Source organism: Oncorhynchus tshawytscha, linkage group LG15 (genome assembly GCF_018296145.1).
Source record: "Oncorhynchus tshawytscha isolate Ot180627B linkage group LG15, Otsh_v2.0, whole genome shotgun sequence".
Lineage (NCBI taxonomy): Eukaryota > Metazoa > Chordata > Actinopteri > Salmoniformes > Salmonidae > Oncorhynchus > Oncorhynchus tshawytscha.
The window spans coordinates 30,353,194-30,370,420 of record NC_056443.1 but is presented as its reverse complement, the minus strand read 5'-3'; the positions used below and the strand labels follow the sequence as shown (position 1 = coordinate 30,370,420).

Sequence of the window (17,227 nt, the reverse complement as noted above, 5' to 3'; positions counted from 1 at the left end):
CGTAAAGTAAAGCCCCTCGATGTTTCAGACACATGTTTGTGAGAGTGAGAGTGAGTGTGAGTGTGAGAGTGAGTGTGAGAGTGAGTGTGAGTGTAAGAGTGAGAGTGAGTGTGAGTGTGAGAGTGAGTGTGAGAGTGAGTGTGAGTGTGAGAGTGAGAGTGAGTGTAAGAGTGAGTGTGAGAGTGAGTGTGAGAGTGAGTGTGAGAGTGAGTGTGAGAGTGAGTGTGAGAGTGAGTGTGAGTGTGAGAGTGAGTGTGAGTGTAAGAGTGAGTGTGAGAGTGAGTGTGAGTGTGAGAGTGAGAGTGAGTGTGAGAGTGAGTGTGAGTGTGAGAGTGAGTGGAGAGTGAGTGTGAGTGTAAGAGTGAGTGTGAGTGTGAGAGTGAGAGTGAGTGAGAGTGAGTGTGAGTGTGAGAGTGAGTGTGAGAGTGAGTGTGAGTGTGAGAGTGAGTGTGAGTGTGAGAGTGAGTGAGAGTGAGTGTGAGAGTGAGTGTAAGAGTGAGTGTGAGTGTGAGAGTGAGAGTGAGTGTGAGAGTGAGTGTGAGTGTGAGAGTGAGTGTGAGTGTAAGAGTGAGTGTGAGTGTGAGTGTGAGTGTGAGAGTGAGTGTGAGAGTGAGAGTGAGTGTGAGTGTGAGAGTGAGTGTGAGAGTGAGTGTGAGAGTGAGTGTGAGAGTGAGTGTGAGTGTAAGAGTGAGTGTGAGTGTGAGAGTGAGTGTGAGTGTGAGTGTGAGTGAGAGTGAGTGTGAGTGTGAGAGTGAGTGTGAGAGTGAGTGTGAGAGTGAGTGTGAGAGTGAGAGTGAGTGTGAGTGTGAGAGTGAGTGTGAGAGTGAGTGTGAGAGTGAGTGTGAGAGTGAGTGTGAGAGTGAGTGTGAGTGTGAGTGTGAGAGTGAGTGTGAGTGTGAGTGAGTGAGAGTGAGTGTGAGAGTGAGTGTGAGTGTGACTGTAAGAGTGAGTGTGAGAGTGAGTGTGAGTGTGAGAGTGAGTGTGAGTGTGTGAGTGTGAGTGTGAGAGTGAGTGTGAGTGAGTGAGTGTGAGTGTGAGTGTGAGTGTGAGTGTGAGTGTGAGTGTGAGTGTGAGTGTGAGTGTGAGTGTGAGTGTGAGTGTGAGTGTGACTGTGAGTGTGAGTGTGAGTGTGAGTGTGACTGTGAGTGTGAGTGTGAGTGTGAGTGTGAGTGTGAGTGTGAGTGTGAGTGTGAGTGTGAGTGTGAGTGTGAGTGTGAGTGTGAGTGTGAGTGTGAGTGTGACTGTGAGTGTGAGTGTGAGAGTGAGTGTGAGTGTGAGTGTGAGTGTGAGTGTGAGTGTGAGAGTGAGTGTGAGAGTGTGAGTGTGAGAGTGAGTGTGAGAGTGAGTGTGAGTGTGAGTGTGAGTGTGAGAGTGAGTGTGAGAGTGAGAGTGAGTGTGAGTGTGAGAGTGAGTGTGAGTGTGAGTGTGAGTGTAAGAGTGAGTGTGAGAGTGAGTGTGAGAGTGAGAGTGAGTGTGAGAGTGAGTGTGAGAGTGAGACAGACAGACAGACAGACAGACAGACAGACAGACAGACAGACAGACAGACAGACAGACAGACAGACAGACAGACAGACAGACAGACAGACAGACAGAGAGAGATAGAGAGAGAGAGAGAAAGGGGGTGTATAAACTGTTTATGCATTAGATTGTGCTAACCCATGCTACTGCCCATCGTGGTTAAGAAGTAGGATTGTTTTGACTTGACAGCAGTGTGTGTGGTGCACTGCAGTTAGCATGGCTTTCATGATGGGAATGTACTGCGTGTGGAAAGTTTTACCCCAGTGCGGTTATCTCTCAGAGTACAACTGAAGGCCACATTTACAATAGTGTGAGTGCTATTTAAGCTAGAGCAGGGAATTATATGGTGGAGAAGGCTGTGTTGTTTGACTTAGAGGCTGTGCCAGCACAGTCCAACTTCTCCTTGTTTATGTTCGTTTATTTAACCTTTATTTAACTAGGCAAGTCAGTTAAGAACACATTCTTATTTACAATGACGGCCAACACTGGCCAAACCTGGACGACGCTGGGCCAATTGTGCGCCGCCATATGGGACTCCCAATCACGGCCAGTTGTGACACAACCTTGTCTGCTGAGTGATTACACAAGGACACAGCGTCCCTGTGGAGGACATACACACACAAGAATGAACACACACAAGTGTGCACGCCCACACACACACCTATACATGCACACACACACACACCTGTACATGCACACACACACCTATACACCCACACACACCTATACACTCCCACACACACCTATACATGCACACACACACACACACACACCTATACATGCACACACACACCTGTACATGCACACACACTCATATAAACTTCCGCCACTACTGCAACCAGCCTCCAGGCTTTCAAGTATGCTTTAATGGTCCATCCAGCTGAGTAAATCATCTTTAAAGCATCAACCCACAACAATGTAAGCTTGTGCTCTGTTTGCTAGAAAGACTGAGACCTGACATGTCCAGTCTTGACCAGCTCAGGTTGAAACCCACTGTGGGAACATCTGGAAGAAAGCCTGGGGCTGACCCCTGTGTGTGTGTGTGTGTGTGTGTGTGTGTGTGTGTGTGTGTGTGTGTGTGTGTGTGTGTGTGTGTGTGTGTGTGTGGATGTGTTTAACTATTCTTGTGGGGACCAGCACATGAAGAGTAAACGACCAAAAATGACACCACCTGGGAAGATTTTGTTAGACCACACAAGGTCAAATGCTATTTCTAGGGGGTTTAGGGTTAAGGTTAGAATTAGTGTTTAGGGATAGGAGCTAGGGTTAGTTTTAGGGTTAGGGTCAGGAGCTAAGGTTTCGGGTTAGGGTTCAGGTTAGGTTTTTGGATTAAGGTTAGGGTAACAGTAAGAGTACGGGTTAGGGTTAGGGTTAGTGTGTGGGTGTGGGTGCATATGCATCCATGCTGATAGACTAGAAGCCTTAAGAGGCTTAATGTACTGCACTGTCCAGATTCTCTAGTAGGAAGCCAGGGAGCTCCCATATGCCTGAGGGCAGGTCCTGTGTCCTCAGGGGGAAAAGAGAAACCATCTGTTGGGTAAGATAACACCACAGGATCAGCAGGGTCCCACCAGACACACAGGATCTAGAGTGTCTGGGGCAAGGCAATGGATAGTCCATTACTATTTGTCAAATAGGGGGTTAATGGAGTATGTTTCAGTGATTGAGGGATTGTGACTTGGTGGTCCGTATCCATGAAGCGTCTCAGAGTAACAGTGCTACGCTGTGAAGCTTTATGACTACAGACCCAGCAACTTTGAATACGAAAAAAACTAGAAGATAACCAGCGGTCGATTCACACTCTGCATTCCCTCAAAGTAAAATGCGTCCTTGTAGGTGATATTGATTGATGTTCCCTTGTATCAGCACTCACCAAAACCCAATCACACACATGTGCCCCATCTGAGGCAAGTCAAGTTCATTGGAGTGTATGGAAGGAGCAGTAAATAGTCCCATGTATTCATGAGAACAATCAAACATGAAAATGTGAATCTATTTGAATGACAATTATGCCTAAATTATGTTCAGCTGACTTCTGGAGCACCTAAGAATTACTTAACTCACAAATGTGAAAAATATCTGCCATGCTGGATATGCAAAAAAATATTATTGCCATTTATTACCCTTGAGGTAAGCCCATATCTACTTTTCTGTCAAATACGCAAACAGACCACACAAAAAATGCATTGCTTTTCCATGCTAGAATATAGCATGGAAAATATAGTTCATTTAGAATTTAGAGAGAGAGACTAGGAGGGGTGCGATGTTGCTGCACAAAGGCAATTCAAGTCTTGCCGAAGTCTACCCACACGCGCTCACAATGTAGGAAGCGCTCCCTGAAAACAGAAGACTACTACCACACACACTGCTTACCAGTGACTGATATTATTGGCTTCCATCTTCGGAGTGTTGATGGTAATCTGATTAATTGGGGGGATTTGGGTTTTGAGCATGGAGGGCTGCTATCCCCCAGAAAGTGAAAGGATGGAAGCGTGGCTTGATGACCATTTGGAGTTCGCTCATTCCTACGTTGTCAGGAAGGCTACAAGGTAAGCGCGGGGAGAGACTGAAGTCGTAAAAGTGATTCATTGTATTTACGAAACAGGGATAGCTCTGTTTACGACACATCATCGCCGTGCAGTCTATTTTAAGCAATTTGGGCGATAATTAATGTGTCCCGTGCATTGAAAGGCACTGGCAGGCTATTTTACCTGCGTGGGTTGTTTGTTTCAACGTAAAATAACATGCTAGCCTACTGTACAAGGTTGGAGAGTTTAACTGCGATATGACACGCTATATTGTAGCCTTTTATGGTATTACGCGCAATGTCCAGCTGTATCCAGCGTCTCTCCACAGCAATTTGACATTTATTAATGTGCCGCACAATCGTCTTTACAATCAGTAACCATTCACCAAAATAACAAGATAATTCAGAGCAGAAGTTAAACCATTAACCTTTATTGGGGTGATTCCTTTCCATTGTGTTCCAAACGCGCACCGTGAATGAAAAGTTATCCAAAATGCTTTTTGTTATTGGGTCGTTCCACCTCAAAAAGCACAACCCATCGAGCATAGACGTCAATTCAACATCTATTCCACGTTCAATGTAATTTAATTGAAATTATGTGGAAACAACGTTGATTCAGCCAGTGTGTGCCTAGTGGGAAGAAGGACAATTTTCGACACCCATCATCTCAGATTGTTCTGAAACCGTTTCGGTAGTTAGTAAGAGATATGATTAGCATTCCTGAAACATTATTATGTTGGAATATGATTTGATCTCTGATAAATTAAGCTAATTGATAAGCTAAGCACCTAAACTGGCCATTTTAATTTATAGGATTCAGATAATATTCAATAAATATAGTAACCAACATCTGATTTGGACCAAACTTCTTCCTTCCAATGAGTAAAACATGAAGGAATATTTGTGTTGTTGTCAAATGCCACCCATCCCATGCAATCCTCCTCAACAACCAGCGTACAGTATCAGTTATTTATGTTTGACAAGTAATATGAAGCTTCGGCTTGGATTATTGCTTCGCCATACCATGTAATGTAATCCCTGTGAATCTGTAGATTTGTTTTCATCCAATGTTCTCCTGGATTATTGCTTCCCCATACCATGTAATGTAATCCCTGTGAATCTGTAGATTTGTTTTCATCCAATGTTCTCCTGGATTATTGCTTCCCCATACCATGTAATGTAATCCCTGTGAATCTGTAGATTTGTTTTCATCCCCTGTTCAGTGAAATTAATCCTTGAAATCGCTTGCATTATTTACCGTAAAATATTTTGGAAGTACCTGGTTTTGACCACTAGATGCTGCCACTGCCACCACGCTCTTTTTTTTAATCCATTTTGCTGGTCTCTTGATTATTAAATATATCACAACATTTACTTTGCAACTTTGGTTAGAAAACCAATAGATTTGGCTTATGAAAACAAATTGTGTCGTCATTCTCACAATTCCTCCATGAAAGCAATGCAGTTTGTCCTTCTCTTATCAACCTAATGTTTCAACCCAACTCTCATTGAATAGTTCAAGTGGCAACTCTCTGTGGAGGGCTATCCTTATGGTGCAATTCTCATATGAAGACTTCTCTGTGGAGGGCTATCCTTACGGTGCAATTCTCATATGAAGACTTCTCTGTGGAGGGCTATCCCTATGGTGCAATTCTCATATGAAGACTTCTCTGTGGAGGGCTATCCCTATGGTGCAATTCTCATATGAAGACCTCTGGGGAGGGCTATCCTTATGGTGCAATTCTCATATGAAGACTTTTCCCAAAGACCCAAAACACTGATGGAGAAATGAACTAGGGATTAAAATGTTTTGACAACACTAAAATAATTCAATACCATCGCAAAACACTATATAATATATGTTTGGGACTTTTACCTTTATTTAACTAGGCAAGTCAGTTAAGAACAAATTCTTATTTTCAATGACAGCCTAGGAACAGTGGGTTAACTTCCTTGTTCAGGGGCAGAATGACAGATTTTTACTTTGTCAGCTCGGGGATTCAATCTTGCAACCTTTTGGTTACTAGTCCAACACTCTAACCACTAGGCTACCTGTCACACCATTGAAGACCATTAGAGACCATAACATTGATACCATTAATTCTGCTGTAGCCTAATGGTTTGCTTGTTCACCAGGAATGGTCTAATAGTTTTATTATAATAATAAAAATAAACCACACAATTATTAATTTGTTTTCTTCTCCCCACTTTCGATCTTGTCTCATCGCCTCAACTCTCCAACGGGCTCGGGAGGTGAAGGTCGAGTCATGTGTCCTCCAAAACATGACCCGCTTCTTAATTAACACCCGCCCGCTTAACCCGGAATCCAGCCGAACCAATGTGTCGGAGGAAACACTGTTCACCCGACAACCAAGGTCAGCCTGCAGGCGCCCGGCCAGCCACAAGGAGTCGCTAGAGCACGATGAGCCAAGTAAATTTCTCCCAAATAATGTTTCAGGAATGCCAATCTTGCCTGTTTCTAACTATAGAAACGATCTCAGAACAGTCTGAGATGGAGGGTGACATGGAACAAATCTATTTTCAGAGTTTTGGAATAGATACTATTGAAATTATTCATTGTTTTGTCTTTATTATAATATAATAAACATGTTTTGAAACATTGCAGTGCCTAGTGTTACTGTAATTTACTCAGATTACGAAACCTAGAAGGACAATTTGTTGAAAAAATATATATATGTTTATTAATTTATGAAATTATGAAAAATATTAATAACATAATTTCATAAATTAATAAACACACCTTGTTTTTAAATGGCAAAAATCCGGTGTTTCTATGTCAAACTGTTTTGTTACATTTCAGTCTTCTGTGATGTATATACAGTGTAATATTAGGATGCAAACTCAAAATGTAATACATTTCAACTCTATATCTGACATGGTACAGGTGTCGTCTTGTGTGTGAGGGTTTTATACTTAGATTTGTTTCAGACGACCAATAAATACTGTGTGAGCCTGATTTAGCACACTGCAGTAAAATGTTACTGAGGTGCTGACCTGTTGCACCCTCGTCAACCACTGTCATTATTATTATTTGACCCTGCTGGTCATCTATGAACATTTGAACATCTTGGCCATGTTCTGTTATAATCTCCACCCGGCACAGCCAGAAGAGGACTGGCCACCCCACATAGCCTGGTTCCTCTCTAGGTTTCTTCCTAGGTTCTGGCCTTTCTAGGGAGTTTTTCCTTGCCACCGTGCTTCTACATCTGCATTGCTTGCTGTTTGGGGTTTTAGGCTGGGTTTCTGTACAGCACTTTGTGACATCAGCCGATGTAAGAAGGGCTTTATAAATACATTTGATTGATTGATTGATTGATTCATGACATGAAGTCAGTAATCAGTCATTATTTACAATATTTTATCTCACAGGAGCACACTATAAATTCCTGGGTAAGATTCAGGTAAATAGTCTAGTGGTTAAGAGCGTTGGGCCAGTAACCAAACGGTTGCTGGTTCTAATCCCTGAGCCAAAGTATGTCCATGTGCCCTTAATAAGCAAGGCACTTAACCCTAATTGGATAAGAGTGTCTGCTAAATTACTCAAATATAATGCCAGTAGCAAACCAGCAGCCTTACTGTCGTCCTGGATATATTCTGGGCATATAGCGAGGGACGTACCTTGGAACCACAGCTATCAGTCCTGGTTTATCATAGGGGAGTAGGTTATGACTTATAAAGGGCACAGGTGGCCGGGGGAACCTTCATTGGAGAGGACGGGCTCAAAGTAATGGCTGGAATGGCATGGAACACATCAAACACATGGTTTCCATGTGATTGATACCATTCTATTGGCCACCGATCCAGCCATTTACGATGAGCCTTCATCCCCTCAGCAGCCTCCTGTGATTTAGGGCTACTTATTTGCATTCAAGTCTAGCCAGAATAAGTGGGCCTGTCATTGTTTATTTTACATTTCATTTGTATAATTTACATGTAGATTTCAGGCCCGTGAAAAGGTCAGACATATTTCTCAGACAAAAGAAAGTGGAGAGATGTATTATTTTGTGTATTCACAGTATTTTCCGTTTCCTAATTCCTAACCACACCTTGTAAGAAAACATTATTTGATTGGCACTTCAAAAAATGAGAAGATCAGATGCTTAGGGCTGAAACTCAGATCTCTGACAGCTATTGATTTAGCAGTAAGGACACGTTAGGGCTGCTCTATATGGGATTGTCACTAGGGGGTCACATGCACACACACTCGCACACACACATAACACACACACATTTTGCCATATCTTATGCAAAATGTGTGTGGCTAGACTTGGATGCAAATAATGCAAATAAGATAGCATTCCGCTCCCATTGGCTTGCCATTTCGTAGGGTGGTTAGGGCTCAGTTTTATGTGCCTGGCAGGCAGACTAATCTACAGGTACATTTTGTGGCAAATGCATTTGACAGCCACAGAGTTTTTTTTGAAGATTTCAGTAGGGCTGTTCAGGTGCAGTAGGTCTTTGACACAAATAAACGTTTGGGATTGAAACCCGGGAACCTTGTGGTTAACGCCTTGTGTTTTTGAATGCTGGCACTGTGCAGTCATGTTCTACTAATACTGCTCAACATAATTCATTTGTGAGTTACTGTATGAGAAAGAATGTGTGTTTGGGTGTTTCAGAATCCTGCAGTAAGAAAAAAAATGGATGTCCAATAATGACTTACAATGTCCTGTTAATGTTGGTTAATGTCCTGTTAATGTTGGTTAATGTCCTGTTAATGTTGGTTAATGTCCTGTTAATGTTGGTTAATGTCCTGTTAATGTTGGTTAATGTCCTGTTAATGTTGGTTAATGTCTTGTTAATGATGGTTAATGTCTTGTTAATGTTGGTTAATGTCCTGTTAATGTTGGTTAATGTCCTGTTAATGTTGGTTAATGTCCTGTTAATGTTGGTTAATGTCCTGTTAATGTTGGTTAATGTCTTGTTAATGTTGGTTAATGTCTTGTTAATGTTGGTTAATGTCCTGTTAATGTTGGTTAATGTCTTGTTAATGATGGTTAATGTCTTGTTAATGTTGGTTAATGTCCTGTTAATGTTGGTTAATGTCCTGTTAATGTTGGTTAATGTCCTGTTCATGTTGGTTAATGTCCTGTTAATGTTGGTTAATGTCCTGTTAATGTTGGTTAATGTCCTGTTAATGTTGGTTAATGTCTTGTTAATGTTGGTTAATGTCCTGTTAATGTTGGTTAATGTCCTGTTAATGTTGGTTAATGTCCTGTTCATGTCTTGTTAATGTTGGTTAATGTCCTGTTAATGTTGGTTAATGTCCTGTTAATGTTGGTTAATGTCCTGTTAATGTTGGTTAATGTCCTGTTCCTGTTAATGTTGGTTAATGTTGGTTAATGTTGTTAATGTTGTTAATGTTGGTTAATGTCCTGTTAATGTTGGTTAATGTCCTGTTAATGTTGGTTAATGTCCTGTTAATGTTGGTTAATGTCTTGTTAATGTTGGTTAATGTTAATGTCCTGTTAATGTTGGTTAATGTCCTGTTAATGTTGGTTAATGTCCTGTTAATGTTGGTTAATGTCCTGTTAATGTTGGTTAATGTCCTGTTAATGTTGGTTAATGTCCTGTTAATGTTGTTTCATGTCTTGTTAATGTTGGTTAATGTCCTGTTAATGTTGGTTAATGTCCTGTTAATGTTGGTTAATGTCTTGTTAATGTTGGTTAATGTCCTGTTAATGTTGGTTAATGTCCCTGTTAATGTTGGTTAATGTCCTGTTAATGATGGTTAATGTCTTGTTAATGTTGGTTAATGTCCTGTTAATGTTGGTTAATGTCCTGTTAATGTTGGTTAATGTCCTGTTAATGTTGGTTAATGTCCTGTTAATGTTGGTTAATGTCCTGTTCATGTCTTGTTAATGTTGGTTAATGTCCTGTTAATGTTGGTTAATGTCCTGTTCATGTCTTGTTAATGTTGGTTAATGTCTTGTTAATGTTGGTTAATGTCCTGTTAATGTTGGTTAATGTCCTGTTAATGTTGGTTAATGTCCTGTTAATGTTGGTTAATGTCCTGTTAATGTTGGTTAATGTCCTGTTAATGTTGGTTAATGTCCTGTTAATGTTGGTTAATGTCCTGTTAATGTTGGTTAATGTCTTGTTAATGTTGGTTAATGTCTTGTTAATGTTGGTTAATGTCCTGTTAATGTTGGTTAATGTCCTGTTAATGTTGGTTAATGTCCTGTTAATGTTGGTTAATGTGTTAATGTTGGTTAATGTCCTGTTAATGTTGGTTAATGTCCTGTTAATGTTGGTTAATGTCCTGGTTAATGTCCTGGTTAATGTCCTGTTAATGTTGGTTAATGTCCTGTTAATGTTGGTTAATGTAATGTCCCTGTTAATGTTGGTTAATGTCCTGTTAATGTTGGTTAATGTCCTGTTAATGTTGGTTAATGTCCTGTTAATGTTGGTTAATGTCCTGGTTAATGTCCATGTCTTGTTAATGTTGTTAATGTTGGTTAATGTCCTGTTAATGTTGGTTAATGTCCTGTTAATGTTGGTTAATGTCCTGTTAATGTTGGTTAATGTCCTGTTAATGTCTTGTTATGTTGGTTAATGTTGGTTAATGTCCTGTTAATGTTGGTTAATGTCCTGTTAATGTTGGTTAATGTCCTGTTAATGTTGGTTAATGTCCTGTTAATGTTGGTTAATGTCCTGTTAATGTCCTGTTGGTTAATGTCTTGTTAATGTTGGTTAATGTCCTGTTAATGTTGGTTAATGTCCTGTTAATGTTGGTTAATGTCCTGTTAATGTTGGTTAATGTCCTGTTCATGTCTTGTTAATGTTGTTAATGTTGGTTAATGTCCTGTTAATGTTGGTTAATGTCCTGTTAATGTTGGTTTGTCCTGTTAATGTTGGTTAATGTCTTGTTAATGTTGGTTAATGTCCTGTTAATGTTGGTTAATGTCCTGTTAATGTTGGTTAATTAATGTTGGTTAATGTCCTGTTGTTAATGTTGGTTAATGTCCTGTTAATGTTGGTTAATGTCCTGTTAATGTTGGTTAATGTCCTGTTAATGTTGGTTAATGTCCTGTTAATGTTGGTTAATGTCCTGTTAATGTTGGTTAATGTCCTGTTAATGTTGGTTAATGTCCTTGTTAATGTTGTTTGTCCTGTTAATGTTGGTTAATGTCCTTGTTAATGTTGGTTAATGTCCTGTTAATGTTGGTTAATGTCCTGTTAATGTTGGTTAATGTCCTGTTAATGTTGTTTGTCTTGTTAATGTTGGTTAATGTCCTGTTAATGTTGGTTAATGTCCTGTTAATGTTGGTTAATGTCCTGTTAATGTTGGTTAATGTCTTGTTAATGTTGGTTAATGTCCTGTTAATGTTGGTTAATGTCTTGTTAATGTTGGTTAATGTCCTGTTAATGTTGGTTAATGTCCTGTTAATGTTGGTTAATGTCCTGTTCATGTCTTGTTAATGTTGGTTAATGTCCTGTTAATGTTGGTTAATGTCCTGTTAATGTTGGTTAATGTCCTGTTAATGTTGGTTAATGTCCTGTTCATGTCTTGTTAATGTTGGTTAATGTCCTGTTAATGTTGGTTAATGTCCTGTTAATGTTGGTTAATGTCCTGTTAATGATGGTTAATGTCTTGTTAATGTTGGTTAATGTCCTGTTAATGTTGGTTAATGTCCTGTTAATGTTGGTTAATGTCCTGTTAATGTTGGTTAATGTCCTGTTAATGTTGGTTAATGTCCTGTTAATGTTGGTTAATGTCCTGTTAATGTTGGTTAATGTCTTGTTAATGTTGGTTAATGTCCTGTTAATGTTGGTTAATGTCCTGTTAATGTTGGTTAATGTCCTGTTCATGTCTTGTTAATGTTGGTTAATGTCCTGTTAATGTTGGTTAATGTCCTGTTCATGTCTTGTTAATGTTGGTTAATGTCCTGTTAATGTTGGTTAATGTCCTGTTAATGTTGGTTAATGTCCTGTTAATGATGGTTAATGTCTTGTTAATGTTGGTTAATGTCCTGTTTAATGTCTTGTTAATGTTGGTTAATGTCCTGTTAATGTTGGTTAAATGTCTTGTTAATGTTGGTTAATGTCCTGTTAATGTTGGTTAATGTCCTGTTAATGTTGTTAATGTTAATGGTTAATGTCTTGTTAATGTTGGTTAATGTCCTGTTAATGTTGGTTAATGTCCTGTTAATGTTGGTTAATGTCCTGTTAATGTCTTGTTAATGTTGGTTAATGTCCTGTTAATGTTGGTTAATGTCCTGTTAATGTTGGTTAATGTCCTGTTAATGTTGGTTTGGTTAATGTCTTGTTAATGTTGGTTAATGTCCTGTTAATGTTGGTTAATGTCCTGTTAATGTTGGTTAATGTCCTGTTCATGTCTTGTTAATGTTGGTTAATGTCCTGTTAATGTTGGTTAATGTCCTGTTAATGTCCTGTTAATCTTGGTTAATGTCTTGTTAATGTTGGTTAATGTCTGTTAATGTTGTTAATGTTGTTAATGTTGGTTAATGTCCTGTTAATGTTGGTTAATGTCCTGTTAATGTTGGTTAATGTCCTGTTAATGATGGTTAATGTCTTGTTAATGTTGGTTAATGTCCTGTTAATGTTGGTTAATGTCCTGTTAATGTTGGTTAATGTCCTGTTAATGTTGGTTAATGTCCTGTTCATGTCTTGTTAATGTTGGTTAATGTCCTGTTAATGTTGGTTAATGTCCTGTTAATGTTGGTTAATGTCCTGTTCATGTCTTGTTAATGTTGGTTAATGTCCTGTTAATGTTGGTTAATGTCCTGTTAATGTTGGTTAATGTCCTGTTAATGTTGGTTAATGTCCTGTTAATGTTGGTTAATGTCCTGTTAATGTTGGTTAATGTCCTGTTAATGATGGTTAATGTCTTGTTAATGTTGGTTAATGTCCTGTTAATGTTGGTTAATGTCCTGTTAATGTTGGTTAATGTCCTGTTAATGTTGGTTAATGTCCTGTTAATGTTGTGTTAATGTCTTGTTAATGATTTATGACTTGTTGTGTTAATATTGTGTTAATGTAGTGTTCATGTTGTGTTAATATCGTGTTAATGTTGTGCTAATGTTGTGTTAATGTTGTGTTAATATTGTGTTAATGTCATATAATAATCTAATCAAATAGACCAATTCCTCAGACTGTAAATGTACTAAATGGTCTTGTTGTACAATGTGTATTACTGTTTTTAATGTCTTAAAATGGCCCTATAACCTCCTTTGTGTTGTGTATTTGCAGGGAGATGGTGAATGCATGGTTTGCTGAGCGAGTCCATTCCATCCAGCCCTCCTCCTCCTCTTCCTCCTCCTCCTCATCCTCCAAAGAAACCCTTCTACCCCAGAGACCCAAGCCCTCAGACAGCCCCTGCTTAGCCTCCTCCCTGCCCCCTTCCCTGGGCCTGAACGACAGGCGTTCCCCCTCTCCAGCCCCGCCCCCCAGCCCCGCACCCAGCACCCCCACCCGCAAGATCTCTGCATCTGAGTTTGACAGGCCGCTGAGGCCCATCGTGGTCAAGGACGCGGAAGGCTCACTAACCTTCCTCTGCGACACTGAACCCGACCGAGGCGACATCCGGACACCCTTCAGAACCCAGCAGGGAGGGGTCGGGGTTGGTATCCCCACAGGGATGATGGGCGAGGTTGGCAGTGCCCGGGGGTTGGACCGCTGTGCCAGGCTGTTGGAGCTGGTGAGGGATGTGTCGAGTCACCTGGATGTGACGGCGCTGTGCCACAAGATCTTCCTGCACATCAACGAGCTGATCGCCGCGGACCGCTACTCCCTCTTCCTGGTAGGTAGTGGCACCATGGACTACAATACCCACAGTGCTCTGTTTGTAGCAGGGCCACTGGGATGAGAGGAAGAAGGATCGAACAGTGGCTAGTGTATGTCATGAAACACACCTAGGATGAAATGAGGAAGGATTAGAAAGGCAAAGTGATCATAAATCTCAAAGTATTTATGATCAGTATACTCTCAAAGTACTGATGCACCGATACGACATTTTTGGCCGATACCGATATCCGATATTTTCCTTGCCCCCCCCCCCCAAAAACGATAACGATAAGCGATATTTACAATTTTAGCGGCCTTTTAAGCATTCTAGTACAGTTAAATAGTTAACACACACACATGGACGCAGCGGTCTAAGGCACTGCATCTCAGTGCACGTGTCACGCCCTGACCTTAGAGATCCTTTTTATTGTATCCATTTGGTTTGGTCAGGGTGTGAGTTGGGGTGGGTATTCTATGTTCTATTATTTGTATTTCTATGTTTGGCCGGGTAGGGTTCTCAATCAGGGACAGCTGTCTATCGTTGTCTCTGATTGAGAACCATACTTAGGTAGCCCTTTTTCCCACCTGTCTTTGTGGGAAGTTGACTTTGTTTAGGGCACATAGCCTTTAGCTTCACGGTTTGTTTTGGTAAGTGTTTATTGTTTTGTTCGGCATCATTTTCCAAATAAAGAGAAAATGTACGCTCATCACGCTGCACCTTGGTGCTCTTCTTTTAACGGCCGTGACAGCACGAGGCGTCACTACAGTCCCTGGTTCGAATCCAGGCTGTATCACATCCGGCCGTGATTGGGAGTCCCATAGGGCGGAGCACAATTGGTCCAGCGTCGTCCGGGTTTGGCCGGGGTAGGCAGTCATTGTAAATAAGAACTTGTTCTTAACTGACTTGCCTAGTTAAATAAAGGTTACACACACACCATACTGACCAAAAAGTTATTTTGTTGGCATTTACGTACTCTACTGTTCAAAAGTTTAAGGTCACTTAGAAATGTCCTTGTTTTTTAAAGAAAAGCTCATTTTTGTCAATTAAAATAACATAAAATTGATCAGAAATACAGTGTATAAATTGTTAATGTTGTAAATGACTATTGTAGCTGGAAAAGGCAATGGCACGTTGTGTTAGCTAATCAAAGTTTATCATTTTAAGCTTCTCCAGTTTCAACTGTTCTACCTGCGGCTATGGAACCTTAACCTGTTCACCGGATGTGCTACATTGTCCCAGGCCTGCTGTTTTGGACTCTCTCTCTACCGCACCTGCTGTCTCTAACTCTGAATGATCGGCTCTGAATAGCTAACTGACATTTACTCCTGAGGTGCTGACGTGTTGCACCTTCTACAACCACTGTGATTATTATTGTCTGACCCTGCTGGTCATCTATGAACATCTTGGCCCAGTTCTGTTATATTCTCCACCCGATACAGCCAGAAAAGGACTGACCACCCCTCAGTGCCTGGTTTCTTCCTATGTTCCAGCCTTTCTAGGGAGTTTTTCCTAGCCACCATGCTTCTACATCTGCATTGCTTGCTGTTTGGGGTTTTAGGCTGAGTTTCTGTACAGCACTTTGCGACATCAGCTGATGTAAGAAGGGCTTTATAAATACATTTGATTGATTGAAAAAGCTAATTGATCATTAGAAAACCCTTTTGCAATTATGTTAGCACAGCTGAAAACTGTTGTTCTGATTAAAGAACCAATAAAACTGGCCTTCTTTAGACTAGTCGAGTATCTGGAGCATCAGCATTTGTGGGTTTGATTACAGGCTCAAAATGGCCACAAACAAAGACCTTTCTTCTGAAACTCGTCAGTCTATTCTTGTTCTGAGAAATTAAGGCTATTCCATGCGAGAAATTGCCAAGAAACTGAAGATCTTGTACAACGCTGTGTACTTCTCCCTTCACAGAACAGCGCAAACTGGCTCTAACATAGTAATTGAATGTGTTCATACATTTTTTACATAGTTATTACACATTGATTTCACTATCACTCGTATTTCATATGTCACAACGATTAATCGATACGTATGCTATGATGCTGGTAAAGTTGTCTCGTGCATCTACAGTTCTGGTCATAAAAAAAGCTAGCTAGCTCATGTATGCAAACAAAGTTCTTCCCCAAAAACATAGCAAAATGACATAATCTGTTTCAGTAGCTATAGATAGCTAGCTAACTATATAGCTAGGTGTCATCATCTAAAATAATGCAAATTTATAAGACAGTTCTTATTTGATTAATGGTGGTCGGACTCATCTATGTGAAGCTAGCCACAATAAGGATTAACCACAATAGTGGACTTTGCACTTAGCCTTCAAAATAAAAGTATGTCATTGATAGTGATGCAAATGAATACAAATAGTAGAATTATGCCATAATTTAAAAGATCATGCTAAATGAGGTTGGAATGTTGTTATGTAAAATCAACAAAAGACACTAATTTGTTAATTTGCCAAAAATCTGTTGAAATCACACTGGATGTATTATTCTTTAGAATTGCATTGGTGGCATACTTATTCTACTGTACAACCTTACCTATGGATTGTGGATCAATGACATGGGGTATCAGTCTACTCAGTGACACCAAGAGAACATTCGCGTCGTAGCTCTTATTGCGGGACTCTGAAACAACTATGAATTGAGCCACATTTATTGTCAACCTATGTGTATTGAACACTATTCCTGAGGAAAAACAATACTGCGTGGATGTTTTGGAGTCTGATAACTCTGAGGAGGACGTTGGGAAACAATATCTTGGGTATTGAGTAGACTGATAGCCCATTTCATTGATCCCCAATCCTTAGGTAAAGCTTTACAGTGCAGGATGAATGTTAATACACACAATAGGCTGACTGGGGAGGTGATTTCACACAGTCACGGTCCCGTGATAAGAGCAACAACGCTAATGTTTGCATAAACACTTCACAGTTGTGTTCTGCGGGTGTCACCGGGTAGACTGATACCTCATTTCATTGCTTCATATTCCAATCTTTTTTAACATGATCTAGTCTAAATATGGCATGATTCCACCAATTGCCACCTTCTGCATCACTTTCAAGGAAGTACTTTTATTTTAAAGACAAACCGCAAATTCCATTATTGTGCCTAATTCTTATAGTGGCTAGGTTCACAACACATAGCTTGGTCCGGTCGAGCCTCACTAGCCAGATGATGCTAACTGGCTGTTTATAACTTTAGCTTTTGGCAACAGGGTTAAGTAGCTGGCTAGCTATTTATTTTCATGAACTGAAGTTCAATTTCAATAGGAGAACAACAAGTGGATACCTAGCTAATAGTTACTCACAAGGATTCCTAAATCATTGCTAAGAAGAATGAAAATGACTGCAGTTTCTACTGGTCATTGTTTTCAGGCTGGTTGTATTGGTGTTAGCTAGGTACCAAGC

General features: G+C 40.2%; 1 protein-coding gene across 1 annotated transcript in view; it reads left to right on the top strand.

Annotated features, from left to right (window-relative positions):
• Positions 1-3,788: 3,788 nt before the first annotated feature.
• LOC112214814 (cGMP-specific 3',5'-cyclic phosphodiesterase) overlaps positions 3,789-17,227 on the top strand; it is a 93,207-nt gene continuing 79,768 nt past the window's right edge. The window contains 2 exon segments of the mRNA XM_042297814.1: positions 3,789-4,067; positions 13,280-13,829. Coding sequence (XP_042153748.1) covers positions 3,970-4,067; positions 13,280-13,829 — 648 coding nt within the window. The 5' untranslated portion in view covers positions 3,789-3,969.